At 42.5% G+C, this 22,390-nt stretch overlaps 1 protein-coding gene across 5 annotated transcripts in view; it reads right to left on the bottom strand.

Moving 5' to 3' along the window:
- CACNA1G (calcium voltage-gated channel subunit alpha1 G) overlaps positions 1–22,390 on the bottom strand; it is a 234,858-nt gene that overhangs the window by 57,960 nt on the left and 154,508 nt on the right. For 3 of the 5 annotated variants that reach the window (XM_056867108.1, XM_056867110.1, XM_056867111.1), the window contains exons 20-24: positions 19,417–19,601; positions 5,757–5,883; positions 3,334–3,459; positions 2,629–2,718; positions 2,204–2,417 (exon numbers count right to left, since the gene is read on the bottom strand). In XM_056867108.1, the coding sequence (XP_056723086.1) occupies positions 2,204–2,417; positions 2,629–2,718; positions 3,334–3,459; positions 5,757–5,883; positions 19,417–19,601 (742 nt within the window). The remainder of the gene's footprint in view (positions 1–2,203; positions 2,418–2,628; positions 2,719–3,333; positions 3,460–5,756; positions 5,884–19,416; positions 19,602–22,390) is intronic. The other 2 variants (XM_056867109.1, XM_056867112.1) reach the window with 1 other exon arrangement.

Raw genomic sequence — 22,390 nt, 5'->3', positions numbered from 1 at the left:
GCTACAGCATCAGATGGAAAGCAAAGTTGCTTTGACAGAGGCTTCTGCTGCTGATGAAGAGGAGGACCAATGGAAAGACAGAGGACCTGATGCTACAGGGATGCAAAGAAAGGCTGGGCAACTGACTAGGGACAGGTAATTTACCCTCTGCAGAAGGAAGGGCAGGAAGGGAGACCATTGGGCCTAAGAACGACACATGCAACATTAAGCAGCCAGTTAAGTCCCAAGGCTAGGGATCACTGGAGAGAGGGGTAAAGGAAGTCAGGCAGAAGGGATGAGGGCAGGGCAAGCCTTTAAAATGCACAGGAGGATGGAATAGGGAGGAGCAATGCTATCATTATCCCACAATAGGGTGCTACTATGCCAATATAAGCCTTCTTTAGGCCAGAATTCTGAATGAGCCTCTAAGGGTGCTCACTGTTTCATGCATGTAGTTCAACCATGAAGAGCTCACAATCCTTTAAACAGGAGCCCCTTTCCCAGAAGAATGCATCAGCCTGTTCTTAAATCCTCTCTGTAGGCTGTTCCTAGTGTTAATTTACAAGGATGCTTATTTCATGGAAAAAAATATGCATTTGTCACAACCCTACACTGATTATGAGTTGATGTTCTTTCATTTTCATGCTCCTTTCATGCACCAGAGTCCAAGGGGTTTTGTGTGTTGTGCTCCTAATCACCCTTACAGTATCAATTGCAGCTAGTAACATATGCAAAGATACTATGCCAGCACAACACAGCTCCATGGATATTTGTCACTGATATAGTACCTGTAAATGTGATTCTCAAAATACCAGGAATTTTATACACATATGAATCATGAGGAGCACCATATATACAAAACCTTGTGAACTTTGGCACAGAAGGAAAATATGTGCAGTCACCCTAAAACACAAGAGTAACCCTTTCCGTATGACATTTGCATTTTTTGAAATATTTGCTTACCTGTCTTGAAAAAATAATCTGAAATATTTAAAACCATGTCTCCAAACCACCACAGCCTCAAAACTCATTTCTGTTATTCGGACTATCAGAGGTCCACAAAATTCCATAAGAAACGACAGTGCCAGATATATATATATATTTGAACTTCCGATCTGGCATTCCCACATTAAAGTGAATAGCATTTAAATGTAAGACATCAAGCTTTAAAATTCCTGAAGTATAGTGATATAAACTAAAGTAACATAATTTATGCTTTCTTTAATTCTGTCATAAAAGGAAACAGTACTAAAATCTTAGTTATTAGGACTAGTAAACAACAATGAACAATGACAACAAAGAGGGAGTCCTACAGATTTACAGATGCTGATTAAAAAAATGGAGATTGAAATGTGGAAGAGGAAATGGGGAAAATTAATAAAACACAACAGTGAAGGCATGAGTGATTCCATGAATACATGAGCACTTGGCAAAAATTAAGCAGAACAGAAGACATGCAAGATGGAGGAGAGTACCTCTGACCTGTGACCTCTGACCTGATTTTTACTTCCTGCTTTTTTCAAACAGAAACTGAGGTTAAAAAGACAATATGTCAAGTTTCTCCAATTTCACATAAGTCTAATATTATCACAAAAGGATAAAATATGATTATAAGAAATCCACCAAGTGCGTCATTGGATTTATCCCAAACTGGTGAATATTTCATTTGGTTATTTTCTATGTCTGGTTATTTCCTTTCTTTAAAATAATCTGTATTTCTCAAGCAAATGCACTATATTTTCAAGCATTTCTAAAACAAGGCTGGCTTTTTTGTTATTACATCCTTGAATACATTGTGAAATTTCATCAAATTGGCTTGGAAATTGACAAAAGAAATCCGACTTGTGATGTTACAAGGATGTAATAAATCAAATAGTGAAAGTAGTTATCAGCAACAGTGCAAGACATGCCTAAGATTCTTGGCCTGTTCTGGAACTGCTGGTCTTTGCATTTAACACTATTTGGATAATGCTAAGCTTGTGCAATGGGATAAATTAAAAAAAAACTTTTAAAAATAACCTAGCATAAAAGTTAGTTGCAAATCATGCAGCCATTGCTATGTTTCCATGGCTTTGCTCAGCCTGTCAGTGCTATATCCTTCATGCAAATTTCATAGCTGGCCATGCTTTTGGGTAGAGCCTGAGCTTCAGGCGCTAGGCAGCAAGGTATGGGAAGACTGTCAAAGGTCAAGCAGGACTCGGAAAGATGTGGAAAGACTACCGACCAGCCATCTGTTTCTCCTTACTCCTTCTCTTTTTCTCCAGCCGACGGAGTCTCTTCTCCTCTCGCCTCTTGGCTTCTTCTTCCTCCTGATGTTGACGGCACTTATGAAAATTTTCCACCACAACTCCCACAAACATGTTGAGGACAAAGAAGGCAACTATCAGCAGGAAGGAGATGAAGTAGAGGAGCATCCAAGGGTTATAGTTCATGACTGGCTACAAGGTAGAGGAAGAAGCTGTTAACATGAGTATTGAGTAAGGTACAGAGCTGGGGCAAATGTGTTTTTTTTAAAGGGTTGGACCTTGCTTTGTTGCATGATAGCAAAGTACTTTGGACATTTGCATTCCCAGTGGTTTTAACAAAACAAAATAATGAATAAATTCTCTTTTTCTCTTGTCCTTCTGGACTTTCATGTCAAACACATACCTGCTGATCCACTCCTACAGCATCCAATCCATCATACATGATGTCCACCCACCCATCTTTGGAGGCCAAAACAAACAGAGACATTAAGGCCTAGAAGGCAAAAGGAAACAGAGCATTACATTTAAGCTGGAAGAAAACATCTCTTTTCATTCGTGCATTTCTACTCTTCTCTTTGCGTGTGCTTGCTATTTTAGATTGCTGATAATAATAAGGGGACTTTCAAGGCAGAAGTCTCCTGCCAGCAAAAACCTATCAGTGACAGATACTGGTCCAGCAAAGAAGGTTAATTCAAAAAGCAGAAAGCCATCTCCATTTTCACCCTCCAGGCTTCCACCCCTCAGTTCTAATTAGCCCAACTACACTGCTAAAACATGGATGGGTTCCAGTGGCAGTTATAAATGAATGGAGATATTAGGATGTTCAGGGTACAGCATGTTCAGCTGTACAAGACAGGGCCTTTTGCTAGATATATGTGGTTTGCTGTGTAGCAGTAAAGCAATTAAACAATGAAGGAAGAATGTGTGCTCTTAATTCTGAATGAAATGTATGCATGCTTATGAATACCATACTGGAGACCTTTAAATGTACACCGTATGACTAGGAAACATGTTATTTGCCACAGCAGCTGTGGTATTTGCAAGAACACACATATTTTAAATCAAGGAAATAAAGGAGCAAAGAAGCAGATTACCATTCCATTAATACCTGGCCGAGATTATCAAAATTATACTTGTGCCGGACCCATTTGTAGCTGGCTTCTGCACAGTCTGATTTGTTGGTGATGTTCCTGGTATCCTCCCCTTGGCAGACAAAAAACTTCCCCTTGAATAACTGTGAAAACCAAGAATTGGCACAAAGAATTGGCACAAGTCACCTGAAGAAAGCAAGTGGATCCTCTAGGAGATACCATATAGTCCTCAAACAGCATACTGGAGGCAAAAGCTGCATGAGTGTACATGATGCTCATAATTTATTAATTAATTAAATTTATAACCCGCCTTCCGCGGCCGAGGCCAGGCTCAGGGTGGGTAACAACATTATAACAATAAAATACTTTAAAACCCGTAAAATATCATTTCTAAAATTAGTAACACAAGGCACTGTATAATATAGTGCCCCCTAGAGCAGGGTGCCAACACCACGGTGAGACCTTCAAACCGGGTTGGCAAACACTCCCCCCCCCCATAATTCAGTAATCAGTAGCTGTAAATAAAGGGGGGGAGTGAGTAAGGAGGCCAGCACTGGTATTACTTTCGGCTGTCCTCAATCATAATTTAGCATCGTCTTTTGAGTTGGTTGAAGGATTAGGATCAAACTACATAACTGTATGTACTGAAGCTGACAATCCTGAGACGCTCACTTCAACAGAGTTGGATGTGATTCTCAACAGTGTGAGAGGTAGCAAGATCCCAGATTATTAAAATTGTGTTGTTGTTTTTTCCATTGGCCAACAGGAAGTGACAGAGTGTGACAGCCAATATGATGGATGTCAGTGTAATGGCCTGTATGAAGCTAGGCTGAGTTAGCTGCCCCTTTTTATTGAATGACAGCAAACAGGGGCATGCTTGCTTCACTGTGTTAGAGCTCCCTTCTCACAAGGCTCTTTATTTGAACTTGAAAAGAGATGCCAAAACTTTAGGGTTCTAAGAAAGCCAAACAAAGAAGATCAATAGCTAGCCCATACATCTCTTATGGAGTGTCAATTAATATTTTTAACCAGGTGTATTATATTTGTGATGTTATTATGATTTAACTAGTCACCTTAATGGCCCTTATGTGGGCATAAAGGTGAGATATAAATTTTGAAAAATAAAATTAAAAAGATAAATATTTGGAAGTGGCATTGCCAGAAGATCCAGATGTGAGTTTACTGATCCTGAGTGGGTTATTTTTTTAGCTCTTGGGTTTGTTAAGTCTGATTTTAAAAAAAAAATTGGCAAATTAGACACTAATATGTTTTAATTCTGTTATTGAATCCCTTTGCAACTTGGTTGGTACACTGTGCCCTGCTGCCTTGAGTTTAAAGAGATAAGGCAGGATAGAAATATTTTAAACAAACAAACAAACAAACAAACAAACAATACTGATTTCCTCAGTACAACACTTTCTGCTGGGTTTCGAGCAAGCTGTATCCTCTACCAACAGGATACAGGGGTCAATGATTAATCGAGGCACCTTCCCCCCACCCCAGTATATGAGCCTGAGTGGTACATAGGGTTGCCACTCCGGGTTGGGAAAAACCTGCAGATTTTGGGGATTGTATACCCATTATTTAGAAAAACAAACTGATTCCAACAGGCAGGTATTGGGGAAAACAAGGTATGCAGTCTTTATTTGACAAAACAAAATATACCCTTTTATCTAGGCTAAGTAGTCTTAAACCAAAATAACCTTTTATCCAGGCAAAATAATCTTACGAGGAAGTCGTCTCCTTTTTCTGGCAGCCCGTCCTGGTTCTCCAGATGCTTCTTCTCAGTCTCTTGGTCCTTATCTGAAGCTCCGCCCTCTCTCAGCAGAGAACTAAACTAAATTTATTTCACCACCACCAGGTGCTCATTATTTACAGTGCGGTGTGACAATTAACTCCCTGAGATTGCTTTCATATTGAGAAGGGCTGTATTGAGCACCACCTATCTTCTCGAGTGTACAATGGTCTTCTGCAATGTTCCACTACAGGGGTGGAGCCTGAGGAGGGCAAGGTTTAGGGAGGGGTGGGACTTCAATGCCATCGAGTCCAATGGCCAAAGTGGCCATTTTCTCCAGATGAACTGATCTCTATCGGCTAGAGATCAGTTGTAATAGTGGGAGATCTCTAGCTACTACCTGGAGGTTGGCAACCTTAGTGATACATGCTACTGGATACACACTGCTGCTGCATGAACACATTACAGCATACATAAAATATTTTGCATCTGTTAAAAATGTGAAGCAGCTCTGAGACATGCAGGATTGTTTTATTTGTTCCTCCCACAGTCACCTGAGGGATTGTGTACCTTGCCAGCTCTTGGCCTTTACTTGTAGCATGTACAGAAATTTGCAAAAGTATATGAATATGGAGATCTCTGTTTAACAGCAATGGATTGGGTTTGAGGGCCTTCTGGCTTGAACACATCCTACACACAACCTACCTGGACTCCTAAGATGCCAAAAATGATGAAGAAAGCGCAACAAATCACAACAATGTTTCCAATGGGTTTTAGGGACGACATCAGGGTTTCCACCACTAGCTTCAGCCCTTGTGCTCGGCTAATGACCCTGAAAGGCAAAGCCAAGCATTAATCGTCTCCTAACACTACGACTGTTCATGCCTAAAGGGAATGGAACAAAACGGTAGTTTGAAAAAGCAAGAAGGCCAAATATGATCCTTTAAAAATTATTACAGGATTCAGAACTGAATATGTAACATGTATAATGAAGCTGAAATTGCACAACTGGGAGGGCACTGATTCCTGTTCAGTACAACAAATCTGAATGAGACTTGAGAGATGGACTTACCGGGGGGGGGGGGTTGCAATTAGACTACATACCTCTCATAGTGATAACATCCACAACAGGGTAAAGGCGGTATCTGAATAGCATTACCATATTGTGATCAACTATACCTTATGGCATTTCCCCCTTAAAGCATCTGTAATTTCTGCCATGTTTCGTACTACACTGTTGTAACCTTCTGCTTTGTAGGACAACTCCAACTGTAATTAATGATTTCCCAATAGCAGGGCCGGATTTAGGTTTGATGAGGCCCTAAGCTATTGAAGGTAATGGGGCTCTTTATATGTCCAGCTGTCCTTTGTTAACAACTAATTCTCGCTGTTTTTTTGTGTTGAATATATGCTATATGGTAATTTATGGGCCTAATAGGTATGTATGCCAATAAAGGTCTTGAATTGAATTGACCTAATAGGTATCTAAAGCCATTTGCACATAACAAAATATGTATTTTATCAGGCTAGCAGGTGGGGCCCATTACTTACATCATAGGAGCCTACACAACACAAAACACTGTTGCTGTATGTAGGTTTTATTTTATTTGTTTTTTATGTTATATTTTGGAAATGTACATCCAGTTTTTTTCCTTTAAATTTTTTTGGGGGGCCCAAGAGAGTGGGGCCCTAAGCTATAGCTTGCTTAGCTTATATGTAAATCCGGCACTGCCCAATAGGCACTAGAAGGCATCTGCAAAGATATATATTTGATTCTGGATTGTCATTGGGATCTTATGTTTAAAGAATGCACCCCTTTTACTAATCACTACCATTTAACAAATAGACTAATTTTAATTTAAGAATTCTACTACAGTGACTGAAATGGCTGTATTGGAATAGTTTAGGTTGAAAGCAGCCTTGAAAGAATGTTGAAAAAAACAGCTTTCATGTAGGAAGAGTCTTATTAATTTTACTTTGAAGGGCTGAGGACTGGGGTACCCCCAAAACACAGTATATTGAAGAAAAGTGATATATAAAGGTATTTACAAAGGCATTAATCCTAGCCTGATATTTTAACCTCACTCCAATCTTTCTTCTCCTCATTTCCCTCCAAATCCAGGGTAACTGGAATCTGCAGTTTTGCAGTTGCACACATTGCTGAATAATTCAGGACGTTTCACAGAATTTGGCAGATGTTAACCATTTCACAAAATTCCTGAAGAATCTTGTCTACAAAAAAGTTGTCTACACAGTTTTTGCTAAGCAACAGGATCTGTCAGCTATCAAGAACTATGATGGTAACCTATATTGTTCTCATTAAAGTCCCTGATGCTTCCATTATTCCAAATATTGAAGAAGAAGGTTTTTATATTCCACGTTTCTCTACCGTAAGCAGTCTCAAAGCAGCTTACAATCACATTCCCTTCCTTTCCCTAAAACGGGCACTTATGAGGTAGATGGGGATGAAAGAGTTCTGAGAGAACTGTGACTGGCCCAAGACCACCCAGCATGCTTCATGTGGAGGAGTGGGGAATCGAACTTGGTTCTCAAGATTAGAGTCCACCACTCTTAACCACTATACCATGCTGGCTCTCACCTGGCAGCTTTCACTCTATATTCCACCCTATCGCTCACCAGAACTGCCCTTCTTGCAAAAGATGAGTGGCAGCCCAATCCTGAAGGGAGGCAGATCCGTGGCAGCAGGGAGCAGTGCAGCCACGCCATCTCCTCAGAGGTTTCCCAGCTGCGGCGGAGGCAAAAAAAAATCTACTTTTTTTTTAAAGGGGGATATCCCCCATTACCTCCAACGGGGCTGCACCACCATAAAAGGTGGCACAGCACCGCTGCAGCGTAAGGGGGTGTTCCCGGGGCGAAAGGGGTGAGGGAGCTTCCTAATGGCAGCTCCTCTTCCAGGAATGCCCTGAGAATGCCCCCCATGACAGAGCAGGCTTTCCCTTTCAGCTCCTGGACACCAGTATGTTTGCCCTCGCACTGGCATAGAAGAAGAAGAGTTGGTTTTTATATGTTGACTTTCTCTACCACTTAAGGGAAACTCAAACCAGCTTACAATCCCCTTATCATGCAATAAGGTCTCAAAACGTCTGTTTTAGAACAATGCACAATAGCAACATTAGTCTATTGCTCATGGATTTCAGAAAGCTGAAGCTTAGATTTTTTTGGCAGTGGATTCATAGTTGCCTCACATCGCCTCTACTTAGGTCCCTTCTTTCTGCTCAACTTTTAAAAAACTGCAGCAGTAACTTCAGTAGAATTTTCATGCAAATTCTGTATTTCTTTATTGAGAAATTAAATTATATCCTGTTTGACCTCATAGGCAACACTCTCAGCTCTTGTAAAACAGAGTTTGTCACCATATTATCCAGCATAATTCATCAGATGTGGTCCCTTCTGCTCCTTGGACAATAGTTCACTTCTACCAGAAGTCAGAATAGATGGTTTTAATCTAACTCACTGTCGCTTGTGCTGTTAACTTCCTGATTGGGATCTCTGCACATGGGGGGGGGGGAATCTTTCTTTGCCTATTCTGCTGTTTGTCAAGGCTTCAACAGTGTATTTCTATATTTAAACACACCAATTTGAATTCTCATCAGAGCTGAAATGAATATAGCGCTATTTCAGTTCCCTATTATCATCATTTGCATTCCCAACTCCTTTTGACAAATACTTTCATTTCCAGTGAGCCCCCTGAGAGGTTTCCTTAATTTAATTGTGGCCTCATCTGTTGAGATTCATTGCTTGGAGTTCTGTAGCCTAACACTATATCATCTAAATATGTAACAGTACCAATCAAATGCTATTTATGTTTTGGGTACATTTTTCTTCTGAGTTTATTTTTTGATTATTTATCTGCTGCCCCAATAGTAAATGTCCATTGCAACTTCTCTTTTCAGATTTCTACATCAAATGCAACTGTACAGACAGGTCTGGGCAATACAAATAAATCTGAATTTTCCAATATGAACGACACTATTAATACCTCTTGGTCCGGAGCAGGTGCACCCTTAGGGTTCCCAGCTCCAGGTTGAGAAATACTTGGAGATTTTGGGGGTAGAGCCTGAGGAAGGCGGGGTTTGGAGAGGGGAGGGACTTCAATGCCATAGAGTCCAATTGCCAAAGTGGTCATTTTCTCCTGGGGAACTGATTTCTGTGACCTGGAGATCAGTTGTAATAGAGGGAGATCTCCAGCCTAGACCTGGAGGCTTGCAACCCTATGCACCCTCCATTGTCCTTTTCTCAACAAGCCCAAGGGTTGGGCCTCAATTTAGGGAGAGGAGGGGGGTTCAGCTGCACCCTGAGCTGTCTCTCTTTCTCTGGCCTTATATCAGTCCTCTAACAACAAAGGCATGACCTGCCAGGCTAGGGTTGCCAGGTCCCTCTTTGCCACTGGTGGGAGGTTTCTGGGGTGGAGAGGGACTTTAATGCCATAGTGGCCAATTGCCAAAGTGGACATTTTTTCCAGCTGAACTGATCTCTATCAGCTGGAGATCAGTTGTAATAGTAGGCGACACTAGTATCTGGAGGTTGGCAACCCTATGCCAGGCCCTTCTTCCCCAGCTTTCCTTGGTCCAGCCTAATAAAAGATTGTCTGGGGGCAGGCTGACCCTGGACTCCCCCAATGCCCTCTCCTCAAGAGCAAGCCTCCCTGGCTTGGCCCTCTCCTCTCCTGACCTCCCCTGCCCTGAGGTTTTCTGCTGGTCTGCTTAGGCCCCAGGAGGCCCAAGCTGGTGCCCTCCTCCTCTTCTGGCCTGTTCCTGGGTGCAGGCTGCTTGCCTGAGTCCTGCCTCTCTTCTGAGGAACATGCCAAGTCTGCTGAGCTGCTGCTGGCACATTCCCAGGCGTGGCCTCACCCTCACTCCTTTCCCCACAGCCCTAGTCGGGCTGCTTGAGTCAGTGGTGTCTGGGTGAGGTTGTCCCCCACCAGAGTCCCATCTGAAACAGGTCAGTGTGGGGGCAGGGCTGCTGCCCCCTGACTCTTATTTAAAAGTCCAACTCCTTTGTCACCCTGAATAAAAGTGCCAGCGAGGTTAAGAGCAGTGGACTCTAATCTGGAGAACTGGGTTTGATTCCCCACTCCTCCACATGAAGCCTGCTGGGTGACCTTGGGTCAGTCACAGTTCTCTCAGAACTTTCTCAGCCCCATCCACCTCACAAGGTGCCTGTTGTGGGGAGGGGAGGGGAAGGTGGTTGTAAGCCGATTTGTGACTCCTTAAAGTTAGAGAAAAGCAGGGTATAAAAACCAACTTTTCTTCTTCTACTTCTCTTTCACATTTGTGATAATGACACATGCAAAGCCCCTTCATGCAAACCCAGTACATTCCCATTTCACTTCCCCCAGCAAATCATTGCTTTAAAATTGACTTGGTCTTGACTTTACTACCTTCATTCTCCCCTATCTTTCACACCTGCCCTTTGACTAACTGAGGTAGCCATGATCGGGAGCTCTCACACTCATCAGTGACCTTCAATGATACAGCATCTCTCCTTAATATAGCAGAAAATTTCATAACTGTGGATTAGATTATACTGCAGCAGTTAGGGAGAAGCAATCGATGGGCAAGACAGATACATGGAGGAAAACAAAGCAGCCCAAGTCACTGCATTGCCTTGCCAAGGACAAAGCTTACCAAGGGCAGAGTTGCACCATAGGAACTAAGCAGAAGTTTGTTTGCCTTGTGAAAGCCACCAAGTCATTTCAGGCCAAGCTCCATTCTTAAAGAGTTTATCCAAAATAAGCATAGGCAGAGCCAGCTCTGGCACACACACAAAAAATCTACAATAACATCCCGCATGTTTTTTGAGGATGTCTACCTTCTCAGCCGCTTTGCCAGTGCTGGCAGCAGTAGTACATTTGGAAGATTTAGTGCCAAAACAGACAAGATGCTGGGAGATCCTTGAACAGATATCAATGATTATTTTTTTTTTAAAAAAAAGTCTGGGGTCCCAATTCAAGCCTGTGGTATCAGGGGAAGAGGAGCTGAACCCTTCTACACAGTTTTGTAAATTTAAAACAACACTCCCCACACAAGTTGTGGCTTTAATTAGCCCTGATGGGTGGGGGAACAGCAAAAGAGAGGACGCCCATCTTCCAGGACAACAAACAGCCCAGGGGAAGGGAGAAAGAACTAAACCTCCTTTCTCTGTCACATCTCCATTCTGAATTGGGACCTATTCAGCTCCTGTTTCTTTTTAAAAACACTGGGAAGATACTTACTGATTTCCCAGCACCTTGTATATTTTGGCCCTGAGAGGGTCGAAGGGTTGCCAGACCCCCGCTGGGGGTGGGGAATCCTCCACTTTGGTCCCCCTCCCCCTGACGCTGTCCAGCTGGCAGGCAGGGGTTTTACCAGACATAAAATGAGGCCTAGGCCTCATTGTCACCGGCATGATGACATCACATCTAGAAGTGACATCATCACACAGCTGACAAGGGAGACACTTTGGTATCTGGGCCAAACTCTGTGGTAAAAACAGCTTCTACCATAGAGGTTTTGCTGAAATACCAGAGTGTCTCCCTCATAGTCGGTGACATGATGACATCACTTTAGCAAATGATGTCATCGCGCCGATAATGTTGAGTCCTAGGCCTCATTTTGAGCCTGGTAAGAACCCCCTACCCCTTTCCCACCAGTTGCCGGGGGATACTTGGCAACCCAAGAGGGCAGAGTAGTTAACAGAGTGCATTTGTGGAGCTTACAATGATCCAGACCTCTGCCTCCTGCCCAAAATGCTCCTTACCCTTAGGAATTACCTATTTATTTTTACTTCACACTTAACAAATTTATATTCCACCCCCTTTTAACTTACAAGCACCCACAATGAGAATGTAATGCTTTCCGCTGCTTTAGAGAACCATCAGCATCCTGGTGATGCCAGCAGCCCTTATTCCGATCCCCACTCTCACCTCAGACACTTTACACATAGCAACCAACACACACCTCCTACTATGAAGAAGGGTAAACACAGCTAAGCTGAACAAGTCTGGTAAGTAAAGGCTCAAGAATGTCAGCCAACATATGGAAATAAGCAACCGCCCACATGGCTACTCTTTGTCCACCATTTGGCAGACTGTGGCCATTTATGCATGGCTGTTTCCTGGCGGTCACCCCCCCACCGACTACTATGGGGCTTTGCTTTGATTATGCTTGCATTTTTTGACCATCAGAACACATGAAGCTGCCTTATACTGAATCAGACCCTTGGTCCATCAAAGTCAGTATTGTCTGCTCAGACTGGCAGTGGCTCTCCAGGGTCTCAGGCTGAGGTCTTTCACCTCACCTATTTGCCTAGTCCCTTTAACTGGAGATGCTGGGGATTGAACCTGGGATCTCTTGCATGCCAAGCAGAGGCTCTATCACTGAGCCACAGCCCCTCCCCCATCAGAGCCCCTCCCCCATCAGAGGTCGCCTTGCTCTCTCCGTGCGTTTCCACACTTTTTGCCTGAGTTTTCTGGATGCTGGCTAAACACAAATCCAGAAAATGTGGGCAAAATGCATGGAAATGCGTGGGGGACAGTGACCATTTTCTGATGGTCAGAAAATGCAAACATAATCAAAGCAAAGCCCCAAAGTCATCGGAGGGGTGACCGCAAGGGAACAGCCATGCATAAATAGCCTGTGATGATAAATAAATAAAAATGGTCAGGTGCAGTTGTAGATGCTTCTTCCCATGAGTATAGTGCAAGTATATACATTCTACATAGAGCGAGTTACAGTAATCTAGCCTGGAGGTGACTGTCACATGGCTAGGTCCAGGTGATTCCCACTTGTTTTCTTATATGCAGTGGCTTATATGTAGTGGGAACGGCTTTAGTTCCTTTCACCGGGGTAATTTTCTTTTTGCTTCAAGACATTTTCTTTACAACACTTTCCAGGTGACTTGTCCCCTCTTCCCCTTTCTCTTTATGCAGGCTAAGAGTCATACTTCCATGGCCAGGATTGCTGTCTTCCCCAGGCCTTGTTTCCTGTTCCAGTGTGGGCAAGCTCTTGGCGGGACATCCAGGCCATCATCTTAAGGGGCTTCCACCGGAGGCTCCTTTCCTCCTCACTTATGAAGCCCCACTCACTACAGCTGGAGCAGCTTTGGCTTTACCCTCAGCCACCTTTGTTCACTTTTAGCTGGAGCCAAGTCACAACTCAAGCACCTGAATCATTCTGTTGACGGGATGATTCACACTTAATTCTAGAAGTGACCATCAGCATTTGCCAAACGGCTTAAAGTACACATATTCCTAGCCACTGGAAATAACCTAACTAGAGTAGGGTTTGCCTTTCTCCTGCATTGTCTCTCATTAAGTAATCTGGCTCATACAGTTCCAAGGGACAATAACACTTCTCCATCTCCACTACTTTTCCTGAACAACTAATAGCAAGAAATTGCACAGAGGACTGTTTTTACTGCATGTCAATAATAGAAAGCTAGGAAGCTCCTCTTTAATTTTTTTTTTTAAGGGAGCAGATGGATAATCTGTATATAACTTCTCCAGCAACAAAACACACATATAGCTAATAAGATCATGGGCCATGAGCAGCTCTTTCTTTAATCTTGAGCTTCTTGCAAAAACTGTATTTTACAGTCACTATGATAAGAGCATGCAGAGTACATTCACCTTTATACTAAGTTTTAATGCTGCCCCAATCTCTTTCAGCATATTTTGACTTTCTCATAGTCGCATGCTATAGACGATTATTTATGTTGGCTAGATTGAATGCCATTCTGTCAGGGGAGCGATTGGGTCATGCGCACACATGAAGCTGCCTTATACTGAATCAGACCCTTGGTCCATCAAAGTCAGTATTGTCTATTCAGACCGGCAGTGGCTCTCCAGGGTCTCAGGCAGAGGTTTTTCACATCACCTACTTGCCTAGTCCCTTTAACTGGAGATGCCGGGGATTGAACCTGGGACTTTCTGCATGCAAAGCAGATGCTCTACCATGCATGCAAAGCAGAGGGTCATTTAAATAAGGTGCTGTATTCTGAGCGAGTGTGTCTGCTCTGACATCTGGTATGTTTTAAGCAAGTGTAGAATGTTGCACTTTCTGCTGCAAAAGAACATTTTTTAAAAGAGCAAGGCAGGGATTCCAGCATCCTCCAGATCCAATAAGAATTCCTTGTCCCTTTCTCACAACTCTGAATTCTCTCTTTCTCCTGCTTCCTTCCTCCCACTTCTCTGTCTGCGATCCCATATACTTGCCCAGAACCACCAGTACAGAACCTACCAAAAAAGACAATTTTTGAAGAAGACTGCAGTGTGAACCTTAATCATATGCAGTCTTTGCATAGCATGCATAATATAATCTGCATAATTTATCCTATAATCTGCATAAACCAAACTTGGCTATCGCGGCACAAAGTACACACAGCTTGCGCTTTAAACCTCAGCTTCAGTGCTAATGCAGTTCTCATGTCTGGAGGAAAGAAAAATGTTAGGACTTTTTACAGAAAGCAAATAATCTCTCATCACTGAAAGATGGCAACATGTTTGTGCTGAAGGGCCCCAGGGACCGTTCATGCTAAATGGAAGGATTCTCACCGATTCAAGGAAGAACTTGAAGAACTGACAGCAAAAGCAATGTTTGCATTTCCAGAATTATTACTGCTAACTCTAACAGGGCAGCCTCGACCAACCTACGTATCATCTCTCGTATATCGGTGCATTGATAACTCTCCATCTGCCCCCCCCCCAGTCTCCCATCCACTGTACTGTCAATTTAAAACTAAGAGGTTTGGTTAATTTGAACCTTTCAAAAGTCCCAGCCTGGGAGCCACCTGAGGCAGCAGTAAGTTTTGAGTCAGTGGCAGGTATATAACAAATGATGGAAATTGAAGTTAGGATGTGTTTTTCCCTCCCTGAGATGCATTAAAAAAACACACACACCCTTCAGTCCCCTGAGTTCTTCCTAGTTCTGCTGGCCTCAGCAATCCCATTTCTCTCTGCCAAATTCCTACCATGCAGACAACTCCAAAGCCACTGTCAATTTCATCTCTGCTGGAACCCATTTGCCAGCTTTAGGCCTTCCAGTCTGAATTTGTAGAAAAGTGGAAAATCCAGATTTGCCTTCGACACTCAGAGAAGTGATAATATGATAGAAAAAGAGCTATGAAACAACTCTTGTATCCCTGTGTTGCAAGAAATGAATAATTCATGCATCTGTTTTGGACATGGAAGCCTTCTCTTGTGTCTGATCCCAGCCAGAGCAGCCCAGATGCAGAAGGGAGAAACATTTTGGCTGTGAGTAATTCACACATACGAGGACTGGTGAGTGCTGCCCCACAGAGACCACCTCAGGCAGTTCTCTGTGAAAAGCTTCCAGAATTTTCTTTCCGTTCCCTTCCGAGTCTTTTCAGACAGGTTTGTTGTATTGTGTCCACAGACCTTAATAATCTCTTTCACACCCAATCATCAGCCCCAGTCTCTACAGAAAGTAGAGTGCCAGTTGTTCCAACTGTCTTGATCACAACATCTGCCCCTTGGCACAAGGAAAATGGCTTTTCTGAAGCCATTCTTGATATCCCAGCCCTATATTTTACCACATGAAAAACAGAGTCCAAAAGAAAGCGATTCTTTACTAGAACTGCATGTACCATAAAGCCAGAATTACACACATCTGTTCTGGAAGCTGAAGCTTGGACAAAATGATGTTTGGACCCAAGCAGGGGATGAATAGAATCACACACTCATGATACAGCAACTTTGTGGAAACTCAGCAGGCGTGGGTCTGGTCAGTGCCAGAATGGCAGACCACCTGGGACCCCTGATTATGGTGTCTTGAGTTCCATAATACCCTCTTGTAGAATAAAAGTATTGCTGGGAAGGACTGTAGAAGGTGGATTTTTAGGCTTAAGCCTGATAGATATGAACCTATATCAAAATTCAAAAGCAGGGCACTTACAAAAAACTGCTCTCACATTAATGGAATACAAACTATACAAATCAGGTCCAACCTGACTGTGTAAGGAGAGAGACTGTTCATTTTGGAGACCAGGTAGCTACTGCTAGAAGTTGGGAAGCCAAACTGGCAGTCGAGAAAAGGCAGCCGAGAAAGATTCTGGAAGTCGAGAAAAGGCATCTGCAAATGTTTTCAAGTCTTTCCTCATGGCCATTTACTCTAGAATGGCATTTTCCTTCTTTTTGCCCTTTCTATCATTAAAAGCCTCTAGAGAAATGTGCCTGTTCTGCCAAGACTATACATTTTGCAGCCCATTTTAGGCAAGCAAATTATACTATGCAAATACACCTAATTGTACAGATTTGTTTCCAGTGACAGAATTAAAGCAATACAATTAAATGTACACTTTGATAATGACTGCAGCTATGATCTTATGCCAACTCAGGCTGTAAATTACAATAAACAGGACCAATGAGTTTACTCTTAAATAAGTGACCTTGCAATCAGGGAATGCTATGCAAAAAGAAAATTAGAATCATTACTAAGTATGTATCATGAATATCTGTTTTGTAAGCATGCACACACAAACATAAAATCATCATTAAAAGCTACATATTTATATATATATCATATTATAATCACATACTTGAGCTAAATGCATTTGTTCAACAATTATTTGTTAATTGCAAAATTTTATATTCTAAATGAACTGTCATAGTGATTCAGTCAAAATATTATTAAGACACAGGCCTGATTCAGATAGGGAACATGGGTTGTTCATGCATGGTTAGTGTGTCCCTGGTTCATCCCTCTCTTGTTCCACACTTTTATATCCCAAGATTGGAAAGGGTGTTGCTTGTAGTTAAAAAAGTCCTGGACAGTCTCATGAGCACAGCATAATCATAAAAAAAATCAGGAACTGCTTGAGTCCCAGCCTCTTTAAACGCTGCATTGACATGGGCTGTAGTGCTTACTCTGAGAAAAACATTGCTCCGCCCCCTCCCCCCCTGGAGTGGCCATTTCACAACCCAAAATGGAGTACAGAATTGCATCCACAAGAGTAAAATGGGGGAGATTCTCTTTTGTACACACGCTGCTGAAACTGACTAGAATAGACGGGCAAGTTCTTCGTTCATCCCTGTGAATTGCACAAAAGAAAAAGGGGGGAATCTCTGTGGTTGGACACACATTGCTGAAAATCACTAAAATAGAAGCTTCCTTCTCTGTGCCCCCTCGCCACATTTTCTATTTTTTTCCCTGCTGCTCCGATGGAATACTGATATATCATCGCATCATCCAAAATACTATTAAAAATTGCACAGAGAGCCAGCATAGCCTAGGATTGTGCACTCACTCGCCTCCCCCCCCCCCGTGAGTAAGACATCACCCAAATGTGGGGGAGAGAGCAAACATATGATCCCAGTCTCCACTGGCTCTCTGTGATTTGTAATAGTATTTTGGATGATATGATGATATATCGGTATTCCATCGAAGCAGCAGAAAAGGAACGAACTATGGCTGCCTCCATCTCCGATATGGCTTCCTGGGGCATTGTGGAGGGGATGGCTGAAGGAGGAATTGGAGTAGATGGTAAGAGAATGGGGGGGTGTCGGGATGGGGGAAGATTGACCCGTGGCTGAACTATGCACCTACTCACATCCAAGATAAGCTCAGAAGTAAACTTATTTTGGGCATAAAACAGGGATTGGAAAACCAGGGAAATTGCAGGATGGAAGCAAGCTGAGCTCCCAGGGAGGGGAATGTCATACATAATTCCCACAGAGAATCAGGACATTTGCGGGAGAATAGTAAGACAAACCAGCCATAAATAACCGACCATGGTGTTATCATCAGCTCCAAATGCCTGGAAAACTGCTCATAGAAATAAATTACTACCTGGAGCTACATACATGTATGTTACAAGCAACTGAACACCTGGATTATTCATGTATGAATTAGGCCTCAATGCCAACTCTTTTGCACACTTGAAAGGAACGACAAATAACTAAAGGTAGAGGGGCTTATGTCACTTTTGGAAGCTCGTTTGCTCATGAACATGGTCTGTTTGTAGCAGTGTAAAGTGTGCTGGGAGCTCAACAGATTTCAGAGATGCAATTTTCATATTGGAGGACCTTTAATGGATCAAGTGGCAGGTGAGCTGCTATATATTAGGGACTGTCAAATGATCACAGGGTCTTCAATTTCTGTGGGTGGAACAATTTCCACCCACAGAGTACAACCTTCTCACTACTCCCTCCTGGTACAGCCCAAAATGTCCCTTGACATCCTAGGAGCAGCATTTGGGCAGGGCATTTTCGGTTGCAGCAGGGGGTAGGGGTGAGACAGTCATTCTGCAAGGGTGGAAATCCCTTTGCCCGTGGAAAGGCTCTGCAGGAGCCAAACTGAGAACTGGAAGTGGATGTTGACGTACCTAAGAAATGTTTTCACTGATCTTGCAGAAATTCTCCTTGGATAAACTGAAAAACTGAGTCACAAATATGTACACTTACATAAGAAAATACAGGAAACAAGAAAACATATGTCCTGATCTTGTATGCATCAACTGTCAGGAAGACAGTTTTTATTCATATGAATGCCAGGAAAATGAGCAGCAATTGCTTGAACCAAAGACTGTAGAATGTGGTTTTATGTGACTCCAACACTTCTGTCAAGGCCTGTGAGTTTCAAAATGTACTGCAGGGACAGATGTTTTTTAAATTCAGAAACAATGTGTCATGGGGCAGCCTGCTGAGGCTTCCTCAGACAAGGACCTTGAAGCAGGCAGTGGAAAGGAGGACCAGCAGCAGTCATAGACAGATGAATTCCCCCTGTGCCTACAACTACCCAGAGCAGGGCGCTCACCTGTGTCAGAGGGCCAGCCGCAGGCAGTGTCACCAGAGAGCCCCCCAAAGCCGCTGGAGCTCAGGTGCCAAAGGTTCAGTGCACTCCTATACAACTGTAGAAAGAGTGCTAGACTGCAGGCCCTGCTGACAATGATGAGGCTATTGAGATGCACACAACAGGGAATGCTGAGTCAGAGGAACAAGCAACAGCTAGGCATATTTAAGCAGGCACTTGCATCCAGGCCAGTGTGGGAACAACTTGCTACTACCACGCTGTTTGAGCTTTGGACTCTGATATCTCCAGATACTCTTGTGGCCTTGACTTTGGAATGGACTTTGACTTGGAATCTGGACTTTGCTTCTGATACTGAATTTGAACCCAGACCTGGAACAGTCCAGTATTGACCCATGAACCGCTGTTTGACTATGCTACCCACCTCTGGCCCAAAGGTCCATCGGCATTCAGGACACAATGGTTGCATGTAAATGTATTCTTCTACCTACTGTTTCTTCAAGATCACCTCTGTTTCTTTCCATTAGGCACTTTATTAATCATTACACATTTGATTATATCACTTGATCATCCTGCATAGCCCTACATGGTTTCCTTACCTTAACGGCCGGAGAGTTCGCAGCAGCCTCAACACTCTTAGCATTCCAAGAATTTTTGTGCCGCTGTCAGAAACCATCGAAACCAGGATGTCAATAGCGGAGATGAGAACTAGCACCCCATCCAGCATATTCCAGCTGCTTCTCAAGTACGCCTTTTTTCCAAAGCACAAGCCTAGTGCCACCACCTGCCAAGATGCCAAATTACAAAAAAAATTAATTTTTTTTTTTAAATTACTAACGGCCAATATGCTGGGAACCTGTTTTTATTGCATTATTTACAGATATGTGACTGCAAATGCATGGGCTTCCCACTTATAGCAAGAGAATTAAGCCAACCTTGTAAAGTGTTATACTGTAAGGATCGTAAAAATAACTCTGCTGAAAAATCCCAGATTGTCCCTTTAACAGCTGATGTATTTTTAATGCAGCTAAACCCTAATTGTGCAAAAGTGTCTGCAATAAAGTATAGCCACTGAATGCATAAAAGGATGGCACACGTGATTATTTTTACAGCTAACTGAAGAGGCGAATGATTAAGGAGCTGCTGACCATATGTTAGCTCTGCCCACAAGGCATGCAAATAAATTTCAGGTGAACCAGGAAGCCACAAGAACCAAGGCAGAATGAAGTCTCTGAGATTACATTAATTATACAAAACAGGATGTTGAAATTATTTCTAGGCTTGCAGAGGGACGATCCTTCCACCAGGTCTTCACTCAATGTGAGGATTTCAGCTGAACATTTTACCATATGCATCCCCTTGACCTCATCTTAAGCAAGCAGGTTTGCATAGGAAGGGTATATAGCACACATCAATTGGGATACTGAATCTTCACAGAAGTTGCTTAATCCTCATAACCTTGCACAAGATGGCAAAGCTGCTGCAGAAGCCCTCCTTTCAGCAAATCAAAAGGGCAAAGGTGAATGTACTGGATGATAAGACCTATCCCATTATGCATGATGTATAAGCATGTGGATATCTTAAAAGCCTTTCTGATTGCATAAACATTGTGGTGACCCTGCAAGATATACAAGGACACCCAGTGAACAGAGTTTCGAACACAGTGTTTAAGGCATCTAAGCTTAGCACTCTAACCTTATTTTATTTTATACTTATATACTGCTTTTCTCCCTAATGACGAGCCAAAGCCAGTACACCACCTGGTGCTTCCCACTTTCTAAAGGCGCTTTGTGGGCACCAGGAAAGGTATTGGTGGGCACCACATTGCGGACCCCTGGTCTAGAAATTACTCATAGGCAGACCATTATTGTAAATTCACATGCAACCCAAGATTTAAAAAAAATACTTAAGCAGATAGTTTGGGTGAACCACTTTATGAAACATCAAGGTCTCATTTAGGTTACACTGGCTTCACGATTGCATACATATTTAGGAAAAGATCCATTACACCTTAACTTCTTAAATAAAATATTATTTCAGTATTTAATTCCAGGTGACCTTTTTGGACTATCAGCAGCTTATTCCCAACTTAAAGACTGGGTCTACAAATCCGATTCCCTGATGGATAGAACACAGATTCTGAAATCAGGAACTGTTCCTTGGTTTAAAATGTTCAAAACTGACCATCTTAGAACTTCTTATTTGGCCAATATACCAAATCCAAAGCTTAGAGCAGCCTTTATGTCCCTATGGTTTCAAACAATGCCAACGGCTGTATTGACTGGGCATTATTGCTGGATTCCAAAAGATCAAAGTTTTTGCATCTGTGGAACGTCTGCTCTGGAGGACTTATACCACTATTTATTTGAATGTCCTCTATATGTGGAACCCAGGGCTAAATTTCTTGCTGGGTTGGTTTCTGGCCTAAATACTTGTCCTAGTGCTGAGAAATTAGTATTTTTGTTAAAAGACACCAACGGGTTTGTTTTTTATAGGACTTCCCTGTATGCTCTGGCAGCAATGAAAATAAGTTCCAATATGGTTGCTAAGAGAGCTGAACCTTCGGGTTGATTTTAATGGTTGCTAGGTCCCATTGGCCGATTGGGACACCACCACAATTTTTAGTTATTATCTCTCTGAATGCATTGATTTTAGCATAGTTTTATTATGCATATTTTAGCATAGTTTTATTTTATTTATACTTATTACCAATCCAGAATTTTATTAACCTCCTATTTCCTTTACGATGTATCTGTTGTATCCTTGACATGTTTGTAATGGCCTATGGCTAAATGCAAATAAAACTATTCATTCATACATCTTTAAGAAAGGCTTGAGCACTGTTTCAATTCTAAGCATATTTTAAGTCATGCTGAAATAAATGTGAGTATGTTTTGCCGAAAAGGGCTGAGGGTACATGCTTAAATTCATGTTGTCACTGATAAAACAATAATGGTGCTGGTAATCTGTTAAATGGGGATAAAGTCATTTGCTGAACAGCACACAATCTCATAGTTGTGAACAATGTGAAATCATGAAAATGTTTCAGTCTGTTGAACTGCCAAGTCACTAGCTATCATGCTTACTGAATAAACTTTAGAAATATGGCAATAGCTCTCACAGAGTGCATGCAAGTTTTGAACCTGCATTAGAAAGGGATTCCACATTCACTCAAATTGTGGAACTTCCTGCCTCAGGATGTGGTGATGGCTGCCAACTTGGAAGGCTTTAAGAGGGGAGTGGACATGTTCATGGAGGAGAGGGCTATTCATGGCTATCAGTAAAAATGGATACTAGTCATGATGCATACCTATTCTCTCCAGGATCAGAGGAACACACCTATTATATTAGTTGCTGTGGAGTACAGGCAGGATAATGTTGCTGCAGTTGTCTTGTTTGTGGGCTTCCTAGAGGAACCTGTTTGGCCGCTGTGTGAACAGACTGCTGGATTTGATGGACCTTGGTCTGATCCAGCATGGCCTTTCTTAGGTTCACTTAAATTCCAGTTTCTGGGCCAACTGTGTATTTGGTTCTCCTTTGTGCATGTTGGGTTGACTCAGTACTGTCTTTGTT

This window comes from Euleptes europaea, chromosome 1, assembly GCF_029931775.1.
Source record: "Euleptes europaea isolate rEulEur1 chromosome 1, rEulEur1.hap1, whole genome shotgun sequence".
In the NCBI taxonomy this organism is placed as follows: Eukaryota; Metazoa; Chordata; class Lepidosauria; order Squamata; family Sphaerodactylidae; genus Euleptes; species Euleptes europaea.
The sequence above is the reverse complement of the archived record's forward strand: the minus strand, read 5'-3'. Positions and strand labels throughout refer to the sequence as shown.